This window comes from Neopsephotus bourkii, unplaced genomic scaffold, assembly GCF_033783945.1.
Source record: "Neopsephotus bourkii isolate Nb327-2 ecotype Australia unplaced genomic scaffold, CSIRO-AGI_Nbou_v1 NB_357, whole genome shotgun sequence".
NCBI lineage: Eukaryota > Metazoa > Chordata > Aves > Psittaciformes > Psittacidae > Neopsephotus > Neopsephotus bourkii.
In genome coordinates this window covers 1133088-1146562 of record NW_026900863.1, presented here as the reverse complement: position 1 = coordinate 1146562, position 13475 = coordinate 1133088, and the positions used below count along the sequence as shown (strand labels likewise).

At 38.8% G+C, this 13475-nt stretch overlaps 1 protein-coding gene across 1 annotated transcript in view; it reads left to right on the top strand.

The window, feature by feature from the left end:
* Positions 1–13475, top strand: part of DOCK2 (dedicator of cytokinesis 2) — a 173508-nt gene that overhangs the window by 159712 nt on the left and 321 nt on the right. Inside the window, exons 44-51 of the mRNA XM_061348425.1 lie at positions 1–87; positions 420–596; positions 1869–1952; positions 5205–5342; positions 7639–7766; positions 9454–9634; positions 10961–11081; positions 12074–12216. Coding sequence (XP_061204409.1) covers positions 1–87; positions 420–596; positions 1869–1952; positions 5205–5342; positions 7639–7766; positions 9454–9634; positions 10961–11081; positions 12074–12216 — 1059 coding nt within the window. The remainder of the gene's footprint in view (positions 88–419; positions 597–1868; positions 1953–5204; positions 5343–7638; positions 7767–9453; positions 9635–10960; positions 11082–12073; positions 12217–13475) is intronic.

Genomic DNA, 13475 nt, shown 5'->3' with positions numbered 1-13475 from the left:
TCTATGTGGATTGAGAGAACATCGTTTGTTACAGCATACAAACTTCCTGGGATTTTACGATGGTTTGAGGTTGTCGCCATGTCACAGGTGTGTATTAACATGCTGAGAACCCCAAAAACATCTATCTATACACATCCTTGTGTACAAAATTGTGAATTTATCACACAAGTCTATTTTACTTACTTATTTTTATACCTACAAAACTGTAACTACTTACATTTCGTCTTTCTATTGCTAGGATCAATGTATCTTACAACTGATTCATAGCTTCAGCACCAGGTCCTAAGAGAATTTAACGAATCTCTGTTGGTTTGATGAATATTAAGAATGTTGCGCGTATACATGAACAACAGTTTCATAAAACCAAAAAGACCTTTTTATCTCTTTAGAAACCTAAGAAGTTTTTTGTTTCTTTATAGACTACAATTAGTCCTTTAGAAAATGCCATTGAGACTATGTCCATGACAAATGAAAAGATTCTAATGATGATTAACCAATACCAGAGTGATGAGAACCTTCCTATCAATCCACTTTCTATGCTTCTGAATGGAATTGTTGATCCAGCAGTTATGGGTGGCTTTGCTAAATATGAGAAGGTAAGAGCTTTTAAGTCAATGCAAAGGACGTATTCAGATACAGTATACCATAATCCTATTACATCCTCTGGTCAAAGTGGCAGTGAAATGTGGACTGGGACTATGAAAGCTAACTCCAGTGATTAAGAGATCCTCATATCCTGGTCACATCTGTCTTTGAAAGCAGAAACTAGCAAGTAGAGTAACTGAAGCTCAGTATTAATTGCAGTTATGAGGGATTTCATATTTTGTGGGACAAAAATACCCTTTTTGTGGCTAAATAGGCTCTCATACATCAAAAGATCTGGCCCGGAGTAAACAAAAAACTTTATCCTACAGTAGGTCTGGAGTATTTAGATGTCACTTAGCAATCCAACTGTCACCAGGTTTTCTCAGTAACGGCAGTTTCTGTGTAGCAGGTTTTGTTGTAAAAAATGGGAACACAAATAAAAACTGTTCTGGCAATACATGGAAAATAGAATGCCTTTTGGAACTGAACTGTAGAATATTTGTCCCTAAGGCTACCTTGTGAAGGTGCAGCAGGCGAGAAAACAGGAATGCTAAAAACTCATATAAATTTAAATTCTAAATTATTAAAGTTTGGGATTAAAATCAACGTGGGGTTACCCAACAGCTGCAGAAAAAGCAAGTGCCATGCCCAGTAGCAGGCTCAGCACATCAGATAGACTCAGTGCTGAAACAATGCCATATGTGCATATATATATATGTACAAACATGTATTATATGTGGTAAGCATGAGCTATGCTGAAGGAGTATGGATTATGCTATGTTTGTCCTAAAGTATCATTTGTTTAGCTATTTGCCAGTCATAGACTTATAGCTACATTCTTCTTTTGTACACGGGGGATGAGATCTTTGAGCAGCAGAAGGCAGTGTGCACACAGTGTCTGGCTCTGCTTGTGGATGGCAGAGAGATTCCTGTGTCTGACTTATGTCAGTAAGTAGGGTATTTGAATAAAGTGATCATTTATCCATGTAAATCATGGTACTCCAAATATGCAACTCTTTTTGAGTGCAAGCTTAATAAAACCATAACTGGATGTTATGGTAAGGGTATTAGGAGTGTTGGGCACAGACTGAATACATTTTACCAAAACAGAGCACCTCAGTCCTCAGCTGGTACAATGAAGAATTACTGTCTGGTTAAGGAGCATGCATGTGTCTCTCTGGTTTGATGGCCAATGTTGTGGTCACCAGTCAGAGTCACTGCAGTAATGACTGATGTCTTTTACTGTCGAAATGTTGGACTGAATAATTTTTATTTTGTCTAAGGCTTTCTTTACAGATGCATATAGCAGAGAACATCCACAGGATCTGGAAAAGCTGAATAGACTCAAAGATCTAATTGCTTGGCAGGTAACTTCTTACTGACAGCAGTCATCTGAGCCTTCATCAGCTATTCCCTTAGTCTGCTCTTTTCTATCAGGAGAACATAGCATTTAGATGACTCATTTTTACCTTTTTTTTTTTTTGGGGGGGGAGGGGGTTGTAGTGGGGTGGGGAAGGGTATGTTGGTTGTGGTTTTTTTTACTGTTTCCCCAAAGCAGGGAGGGGTAGAAGAATGAGATTCTTGTTACAGATTTTCCTGCCTAGTTCTGTGATAAGTTCATAGAGTTTTTTGAAAAAGGATTCATAGTAAAACGCTCCCTCTTAGGCTATATGTTATGTTTCATAGTATATATAGCTGTAAGAGGACTATCTATGTATTGTCCTATTTAGGTATTAGTAGTATGAACAATGACTTCAGTTCTTTCAGTTTTAATGTGCATAACAGGAAGCATGTATTACTGACCCATTAAGACCACTGCTGGAATCTCACAGCTATGACTCCTCACCCTCTGATGTGGCACGTGATTGATAATACATTCTTGGGGATCTAAGTGATCCTGTCCTTCAGGTTTTTTAAAATCTGTACCTAAACTGGAGAAATGGCTTAATTAAAAGAATCACATCATATTTCCTGAGGAGTGTCATTATTATAGTGTCAGTTGTTCGATTAAATGCTGCCAAGAGCCAGGGGTGTTACCCATAAATATCTTTATGTCTCAGGGAAAGCAGCAGGCCAGAAAAGCACTCTGTAGAACACATCATTTGGAGTGGTTCATCAAAAGCCACATATTGTGGGCTACATTTATAGTTAAAAGGGCCAGGATTTCAAACCTAGGTCGTATTCCCAGAGGCAAACCAGAGCATGATAAAAGTCATAAGCCTTCTTGACTCTCTGGGGGAAAAAACAGTTTCCAAATGTTATAAATTCTCTTGGGAAACAGCTTTCCTAGAAGTGGGTGTTCCTTGGTTTCTGTTTGTTTGTGGGGTTGTTTTTTTTGCATGAGAAATGGAGCGCTAGTTGCTCTCAGGAGTTACATTCATGCTCAGTGAACCTACAAGATTTCTGCTACCTGCCTTTTGTGTGACAAATAGCATGGAAGGCCATTAGGAAATATTTACAAGCTATATCTCCAGGGAGAAACTGAATATTCTGCCTATACTAGCAGCACCAAGGTTATTTGTTGTCTTGGTTTAGTTTGGCTAATTTATTTATCTATTTATGTATTTATTATTTATACATGTATAATTATATAACCAATAACATATATATATATATATATAAAACCAATAACATACATATATATATAACCAATAGCATATATAACCAATACTGCAGGAACCCTTTTGCCCTTGAAGAGGAAAATCCACCTATAAGAGGTGGTAGCAGAAAACCTGCTCTATTTTTACTGAGATTCAAGGGAAAATGGCTCTTTATTGACCTAAACATTTGTCATGATAATGGAGGGAAGAAAAACATGACCTTAGCAATCATCAATTCTATTTGCATTATCTAGTCCAAATAAAAATTATTACTATCTAAATTTATATTGATGCTTGTCAATTTATACCAGTACTGTGAGGGCTGGAGCAGATCTGCTCTGGAGCCAGGCTGGGAGAGCTGGGCTTTTTCAGCCTGGAGAAGAGAAGGCTCCTGAAGGGGAGACCTTAGAGCAGCTCCAGTGCCTAAAGGGGCTGCAGGAAACCTGGAGAGGGACTTGGGACAAGGGCCTGTAGGGACAGGCCAAGGGGAATGGCTTTAACCTGCCAGAGGGGAGACTGAGATGAGCTCTTAGACAGAAGCTTTTCCCTGTGAGGGTGCTGAGGTGCTGGCACAGGGTGCCCAGAGAAGCTGTGGCTGCCCCATCCCTGGCAGTGTTCAAGGCCAGGTTGGACACAGGGGCTTGGAGTAAGCTGCTCTAGTGGAAGGTGTCCCTGCCCATGGCAGGGGGGCTGGAACTGGATGAGCTTTAAAGGTGCCTTTGAACCCAAGCTGCTCTATGGTTCTATGATTTATCTCTGTTTCATAGATGAGAAACAACAAGATTTAACCACTTATTCCTCACAGCCTTTAAAATAAATCTTCCAAAGGGTTTTAATGTATCTATTTTATTTTACTCTTTTCTTAATGTTTCTAAAGTTTCCTTCTGTTTCATTTTGATTGATCTCAGTTTGATTATTGGTTTGAGTTACCAGCCTTTACAGCTTCTTCTGTATCATTGCCCACCACAGGCTCTGCATAGGGCTGCTTTCTGAGCACCTGAAGTACTCAGTGGATTTACTGGTATAAATTGATCATAACACCATCTGGCATAAGTTGGTAATTTATGCCTGCAAATCCCTCAAAAGAGGACAAGCAGATCGGTCTGTAATAGATGGTCTTTAATACCATGTTTTTGAAAGTTATATTGAAATTGGCTTTCCATAAAGTGGATCAAGTCAGTGGTGGACTGATGTTTACAGTATTATTCATGGGGTCAGAGCACCAAAAAGAAGCATGGAATCTAAATGGATTTTACAGAAAAAGCTCCAAACATTAATGCAAAATACCTATCGTAAAGGATGGGCAGCAAAACCAAAAGGCACAGGGGTAGAACTGAGCACAGTCAGTCTGGATAGTGCAAGCTGCCTCTGTTCGTGGCTTGAGTTGTTCGTTCTTGTATTGAATATTTCTTGACATGTGGGGAGAACAGAGGAAGTCCGCAGCGTAAAATTGAGGAGAAAGGAAGAGGTCACCTTCAGTAGCCATTCATTCACATACTGAATTGTTGCAGCAGTTGACAAAGTGATCATATGAGGAAGCCCCAAAAGATTGATTGAAACCTTTCCCTTAAGCTTGCTTAATCCTCCATTTGAAAGAAAAAGGTATGAAACCACCTGCCTGGAATCCATTTGGATATCTTTTCATCCCTACCTTCTTTCTTGTAAACTAGGGCAGGCACCTTCAGAAGCAGGTGCAATAAGGAGTCTAAGAATGTTTTTAAAGGCTCACATAGTGTGTTTAATGTCATAAGGGATTAACATTAAAACACGCAGGAGAGACAGAACAGTCACTATGAGGCAGCCAACATGCCTCAAAAACTTACTGAGCAAGCCCGTTTTTTAAGAGTCCTTTCCATCCTCTCTTGCTGCTAAAAGCTCAGATCAACTGGCAAATCTATCTGCCAATCACAGGAAGAGTTTTGCAGTTGACTTAGCAGATACTTTAAGTGGAGCCAGAAGGGTTGTCAAACACTGTTTAATATTCTCACTTCCTCTTTTTTTTTTATCCCCCTACTTAAGATACCTTTCCTTGGGGCTGGAATTAAAATTCATGAAAGAAGAGTTTCTGATAATCTTCGTCCTTTCCATGACCGTATGGAGGAATGTTTCAAGCATTTAAAAGTTAAAGTGGAAAAGCAATATGGAGCCAGAGAATTGGTATTGTTCTCCTTTTAACCTCTTCTGCAATTTCTCTTTACACATCTTGCTGCTCTACACAAAAACACATACTAAACTTCTGCTTGTGGGTTTTCTTGTGATCTGAAGGTAGTTGGACCTGAGTTCTGTAGTCAAAGAGTTGATTCAATTCTCTGACGTATCTGGAAGACTTAGAGCATTTTATTATATCTATTAAAATTACAATTCTTTACTGACTTCTATGGAAGAAAAAGCAAATGTTCATGTTTCTTCTCTTTGTAAGTTTTCTTAGTGGTTTAGGGCTTTGATCTACAATTGATGTCTCACTGTGCTAGCCACTTCCAGCTGTGTTGTGAAGTAAACCCTATCATGTGGATAATACTATAAATACTAGTTGACACCAAGCTGAAATATATGGGAATTGAAGGATAACTTCCAAACGCAAACTCTCCAGACAATTCTTCAATAAAATAGTCTATCTGAGCTTGTGCAGGCTAGCAAGAATGATGTTAGCTGCTTTTTGTGATTAAACAACAGTTGCCTTGGAAAATATTTTATGTTGTTGCTTTCATGTTGATGATTTTATAAAAATATTTTTCTTGTGTTTTAAGGAAAAAAGTAGCAAGTTTCTAACCTAAATTTTGGATGTGTCCCTGCCCATGGCAGGGGGGTGCAACTCGATGATCGTAAGGCCCTTTCCAACCCTAACTATTCTATGATTCTATAATATTGTGCTATGTTACAAAGCATGAAAATGATGAGAGTTCTGTATGTTTATCTGAGTGTTTTTCTTATTTTCAGTCCCATGCCACCATCCTTGCAATAATAAAGAGGTTGTAATCTACATTTAGCAATATTGTTAATGCTTGAACCCTTCAGCACTCTTACAGATCAGCACTTCAGCAAAAGCAACCTATTTATAAGTTTGCAAGAGCAGAGAATGTTCTTTGTGAATGGCACCGTGGACCTTTTGCCATGTCTTAGACTCTCTGGTGGCTGGCATGAACTTTTTCACTACCAGAAAAGAAAAATATCCAACCAAGTTGTGCAGCTATTGTGTCTGTATCTCAAGATTCCAGCCATTCAAAGGACGAGCAGCATGTAAACTCATTGCATGTAAACTCTGCAAAACACTTGAAAGTAATTCTTGAAATAACAAATGTTTCCCAGTCTTCTGCTAGATATTGGTCTTAGCAAGAAATGACAGCAGAAGCAAAGCATTTGGGAATTTGGCACATGAAATTATACATGGTTTTTTAGTATTTTTTGGACAATCAGAACAAACCCCTGTACTTTTCGTATTAAATGTTTTTTGAAGTTGTTCATACCCTGTTTATAGGACAGAAATTGAAGGAGGCTGCAAAATTAGTTTATGATTTGCATGCATGGGGAAATTCTCCAAAGCCTGTCTCATATCCCAACACTGACGAGCTAACTCGAGGGAGACGTCCCCACCCAGGAAACACTCGAACACAAAAAGAGAGAGAAGCTAACTGCACTCTACAAATTTAGATCCCAGAAGTCACCCCTGATTAGAAAGAAAACAGTTCTAGAATTAGCTAAGAAATGCGACTCTTGTGTGATCTTACTAACAAGGGTAACAGGAAGACATTTGGAATTAAGTCAGCTTGTTTCAGTTAACTTTGTACCAGGCTGCAAAGTTTAATAAGCTTTAATTAAGCTTAATATTTCCAATGTGACAGCTAAATCTTCTCCAAGAAGATCTGGAGTGGTATCTCCTTTTTCTCCTTCCACTGCAGAACATATGTACACTCTTCAGCCTTTGCAGAGAGAGTTGGTGCTGCTTGTATGGACATGTGGTGACATGCAGAGGAGTTCTGTTCTTCTTCTCTGGCTACTAGGGCAATATTAATTCTGTCCAAATTTGTAAACATATAATTTTAAAGGCCACATTAACATACAGAGATGGCAGAACCTGTTGTGTTGGAGACAAAGCATGGTTACCATCTTGGAGCAAGGACTACCTAGATCCATTTACCCGAGCAAGTACATTAATGGTGTGCCCCAGGTCTGATCAAAATGAGATCAGCAGACACTGTTTCTTTTAATTTTTTTTTTCAAAACATACAGTTTATTATGTCAGTTGTAGTTTGTTTAGCTACTCACTGTATCATCAAGTTTGGGAGGTCTTAAGTGTAAGAGTGTATTCAGACAGAAGATAATTAATGATAGCAAATAAGTTCTTTTATGACAAATGTGTTAAAATATCTGCATTGTCAAGACCTAGCGACAAGGCATGAAATGAGGTTCACACCAGGTTGTTTGATAGGATATGGTTCTCTTTTACACCCTGCAGCCAGATTTTGATGACAAGAGAGTAGGACGGCCAAGGTCGATGCTGAGATCCTATCGCCAGTTGTCAGTTATTTCCCTGTCTTCCATGAATTCAGACTGCAGTACTCCAAACAAAACCACTTCAGAAAGGTTGGTTATGAATACAATATACATTTTCTTTCAGTACTGTTTTTTAAGCAGTTTTATGGGATGAAACGAAAAGATATTTTAAAAAAAGCATTCAAGGATAAAGACCATTAACAGTCTCTTCAGACTGCCAAAATTATTTTTAATAGTAGCTATCACTTCCTCCAGGCTTAGAGCCTCAGTATTGCAACCTTAATATACAAAATATACTCAACTCTCACTGAAAAACTGGCATTTCATTTTCAGAAGACAAGTGTTTTAAAATCTAAGTGACATTTCAAAAAATAAGAAAGCCTATAAAAAGAAACTTTGCAAGTTTCTTTTTCTACAGCTTTTAACTTAATGAGCATCTTTTTGCTTGTCAAAATTGGAGAGGAAAAGGACATCCTTCACAAAATTACTGGTAAGGAGGTGGAACATTTCAGTAAAGCCTGCAGTAGTGTGACGTTTGCCTAATCTGCGTGTTTGACTGCAGCACTGGGAAGCACAGAGGTTGAGAGGACAGTTATAGGTATACTGAGTAGATTTTTCACTCAGAAATTGCTTTATTTGCTTTATAAATTATCCTTTGGGCACATTGAACTTCTTCCCAGCCAAGGTACTTGTAAAATGGATCTTGCTGAGCAGTGTTTCACTGTGACGTTTTTCAAACATCTGAATACCTTTTTTGATTACCTTACTTTTTAGAAGTCCAAAGGTGTATGCCTCAAACTTGGAGTGCTCCTTAAGATACCCTGTTCTGGCATGATTTATGGTCAGTTTGTTGTTTAACACTACTTCAGTTTTCTGAGCTGCCTAACAAGGATGTGTAGTATCACACATTATGAGGCCCCAGGCTCCTATTCCTGCCCCTCAGCTTCTACTCAAGTAGGGTGTAGCACACAGCCATGATTTGTGTCACATCTGCCAGCCCCAGGTCCCTAGGAAAGCAAGACACCTCTTAAGGAACCAGACAGCTGAATCACACAACTATTTTAAATTCTTATGATGCTAATTTATTTCTAGGAAGCACAGGTCAATAGATTCACCAGGCTGTTTCATTTATCCATTTTTATGTTGTAAAATAAGTTCAGGAGGGGAGTAAAGTAAGTTCAGAGGGGGTAAAGCCAGCACCAATTTAGTATCTGTTTGGGATTTGTTTTTTTAATTAAAAATGGCCTAATTTTTGACCTATAAAAATTAGAGGAAGAAAGGAGGGAGATTTGGGTTTGTTGTTGGTTGGGTTTTTTTAATCAATTATATGTTTTGTTGCTCAGTCTGGTGAAATAAATAGGAGAATGCATTTAAAACATGGCAATAAATACTCTGTTCCACTGTTTTCAGCAACTAAGAGGGCATGTCAGCACCATCATAACCACACGTAAACTTGCCATATGAGCTCTTAACTCAGTTTAGTTTAGTTCCTAAGCTAATGCACAAACCTTTAAAAAGGGGTTTGAACTCATATTAGTATTTTACATTCTTTGCAAGATTTTAAGACAAGGTCATATCCCCTGAAGGTATTTCCTTTGTATCTACAGTTGCCAGCTGAAGTACATCGTATACGCTTTGCCAACAGTTTGCAGGGCTGCACAGAAAGTCAAAGGAAAGGATGACCTGCATTTATATTTCATGGGGAAATGACATCAGAATGCCAGTGGCTTTTAAAATATCACTCAGCAACTTGTACTTTTTTCTTTTCCTCCTGCAGCTTTGATCTGGAGGTAGTGCTACCAAAGCAAGGAAAAGCAGAATCAGAGGAGACTGCTCTGCAAATTAATCCTCACCCTGAAGTCAAGAGGAGAAAGTCAAAAAAAAGAACAAAGAGAAGCAGTGTGGTGTTTGCTGATGAGAAGACAGCACCTGATATCTCTATGTCTGACATGAAATGTGTATGTTACTGACTTAAAGTAGTATTTTATACTCCATAAAAAAAAGAGGACATTACTGCTTTGCATGGGAAAATAAATAAACCCACATAAAACTCTGCCATAAAAGGAAATACGCAGGATGCAGAGATGGTCTGCCCTGCTGTGAAGGAAACCTGTGAGGTGCTGAGGAAGAAACAAATCAGGCCAAAAATCAGAACATCTCCTCTTGCTTATAATGACAGATAATAGACCCCTGAAGCTGCAAATTTTGAAGCTCAGTTAGCTTAAACTGGGGTACTGCGCTGGGCAGGTTCAGCCAGCAGAGAGGCAACTGCCTGTGCTGCCATTTCATGGCAACTCTGCAGTCAGGGCTGTTTGGGAAGTGATGAGCCCTGTACATTTTGTACCTTGTTATGGAACATGCAGCTGTTAGGAAACTGCAAGCTTGCAAACAGTGTTCCTTAAACAGAGCCAGGCTGAAGTTTGGAATCACTGGCATCTCTCGCTCCACAGATCATCTGGGTGCTTTTACTGCACTGCTAGATCATTAAAATGACTTATGTAATGGACAGTAACAATTTTGAAAGGTGTCCTCTTGCTATACAAGCCTTATCAAAATTAAATTGTCTGGCAACAAGAGATTGTTCAGTCCCATGGGGAGAGCATAAGTCATTTCATCCAAAAAAACTGTAGGAATCATCAAAGGCAAAGTGAATTCAGTAGAAAGCTAAGATTCTTTTGGGGAACAAGGAGAAGCTTATGGAGGTTGTCTTACACTACATGTCCTCAGACAAAAGAGAGCTATATAGCACAGTCATGCTTTGAGAAGCATTTATATCCAAAACCAAGCAACACCTTTGTCTTGTGATTATATTAAGTAACACACACCTTGCTGTGGGAATCTCACTGCTTACTGAGTCACAGGATTTTCTTTTGCTTCAGAAAAAAAGTGACAATCTTGCAGCAGCCAAGGGGGCTATGGAATTGCAATAGTCAGAAATGTATTTAAAACTTCATTTTCCTTTGCAGATCACAGCCAGAGCTGGCTGATGGCATTATTCCACAGACATGATAGGAATATCGTATATAAATCATCTCCCAAATAATGACATATTTTTAGATAGTATATAATTTTTGATGTGGACCCAGTTCTAATGCTTTTAGTTACTTTTCGTTTATTGTGCAAACAATCCCAAAAAGGACTTGGGTTAGGCATAATAGTTTGGTTTTTAGTTATTTTCTTTTATGCTTTTCACAAAATCCTGTTTTGATTGCATCTTTGTTGCTAACATCTCAGTTCATCATTAATGGACTTTGGGTTTTTTATTGCTTTTCTTTATTAAACAGGTGTTGAGGAAATATGAGTTCATGAGTGACACCAACCTCTCAGAGCATGCAGTGGCACCTCAGAAAACATCTGTCCTCAAGCAGATGAGTTCTGTCAGTCGTTCTATGCCAGTTATCCCAGGTAAGCTGAATACAGTAAGATGAGAGTTCTGCACTTTGTTGCTGTGTTAAGGAAACAGCAATAAAGGATTTCACCCAAGCAGAGCAGGTAGTGCTGTCTGTGGCTCCATGCCTCTGAGACGGAGATTACAGTAAGTGTGTCTTGTGCACGTGGGGCTGGACTGCTGCTGCTGCCACTGCTTGGTGGCACTGTGATGCCCAACTCTAAAAGCACTGTTGTTGGAGCTCCAAATTTCACTTTGTTGTACAGTGTGGGCACTCTTCATGCCTTGAAAGGGGCAATGTCTATTCATCTTCCTTACTCCTCACAGCAGAGGATAGGGTTTGAAATGGGAAGAAAAGCTCTGTGCTTTGGCAGATGAATATCCTCAGAGGCTGCCCCATAGTAGGGTTTCAACTTCTGCTTTGAATGTTAGAGAGGAAGCCTCGTGAGACTCCCTCACAGGAAGAGGAAGGAAAAATAGCATAACGTAACTGCCCACTAGAAAGACTGACAACTGCATGACTGAGAAGGGGAAAGTGTAACTGAAAGTGGATCTCATTTCCTGGCCAGGGTGTGTAAAGAAAATGTGCCCCATTTCCATGTTCTTTACCCCCTACTTCTTCCATAGCATATCTCATTTCTTAGCTTGCACTTCCTCTATGCCTCTCATTGTCCCTGTCTTTCCAGATGCCTTTAACAGATGTTTAGCACAACACAACAGACTGTCACAGCCCACTTCTTTTTCATGTATTTATCTATTTTTAATTCTTTGACCAGATCAGTTCACTTTTTCACTATTCAGTTTTCATGTAATGAAGTCTAGTGCTTCCCCACTAAATTTACTAAGTAAGCTTACTTACTTTTGTGTTATAAAGATTTAGTTACAATAAAAATACCTAAATTCTTTCTAGCCATTGCAGTAGCTCATTATTTTGAATCCTGCTTTGTCTTACACTCTGACTGTCCTGTTTTGGTTTTGTTTTGTGCAACCGATATGTTTCTGTTCTAAGGATTAACTCTGACCACTGGCCCTGTGGCACCTGATGAAACAATTGCATCACACAGGTTGAGTCAACCAGTGTTTCCTTCCACCTCAGATGGTGACAAGAAAACCTTAAAAAAAAAGAAAGTGAACCAGTTGTTTAAAACAATGGTAAGTTGTGTGTGCTTATGGGTGAAGGAGAAAGTGTTTCCTCTTCAGGAATTCTAGGCTGTGAAAATTAAGTCATTTTAAAATAACATAAGATTATATGTCAGACTCTAAACCCCCCACCAGTCAGAGAGAATGGAAGCTCTTGGGGATGCAAACATTTGCCTCTGGCTGCACATGCTGGATGGAGTACGGGAGTACTTCTTTGGATGTTTGAAGAGCAGGCTCCGATGTGCAGTTCTGCTCCGGAACCACAAGAGGTCTCATGTGACCCACTCATTTACTCGTGTTTGCTTTTGATGACGTTTATCATCAGCAGAGGAAAGCGATTGTTTCTTGTTCGATTTAATCACATGGGGCAATTAGCACAGGCAGCTGAGTAAGGTAAGCATAGCATATGTGGCAAAACATGCACAGTGTGGTCAGTCTCTGATGGCAGAGATGCTGCTTTCGAAGTAGAATTTAGCTTACGCTGGAATAGTTAATGCTGCTCAAAAGTTTGCCTTGATTTGAAGAAGGAAACCTTTCACTCATTTCTGTGGAAACTTCCCACAATTAAAACAATTGATTAATGCATTGTATGAAAGCAAACGATGTGTATTCAGTGAAGATACTAAGATTAAAATGTTAAAAGATTTTCCTGTTCTTTCAGGTAGTGGGTGACATTTAATACAGGCGCAGGTAGCTACTGACAGGCATAATGCATAAGCATTCTGTGACACCTACAATGTTTGACATATCAACTTTGATGATCTTTCAAAGCTAAAGTTAATTTTGTTTTGTTTTAGTTTATTTTACTTTATTTTGTTATTTATTTTTTCTGGTGGATAGGTTTCATTGTCATCCGTTAGTTTCTGCAGTGTTTCAAAAAAATATAAATAGTGACTTCTGGGACAACTGAGCAACATTTAGGAAAATCTGCACTTAGGTGTGTTCATAATAATATTTTCCTGGTAGGAACAAAATTAACCCATTAATTTGGATTTCACTTCTATTCAGTTTACCACATACTTGTTCTTTTCAGACCCAGGAGTAACAGCTTTTCAGTGTGATCTCATCTAGTCTCATTTAAACCTAAATAGGATATAAAATGAGAAGGACAAAATGTCCCTTTCTATAAGTCTGAAAAAGGACTGAACAAAGCTACAAATCCACTTGTATAGTGCTTCACAGCACAATTGGAATCATGTGGACAGGTATAAACACAGGTTTATGGCTTTTTGGAGAAATTAATTCAAAATAACCAGGATTTGATCAACATA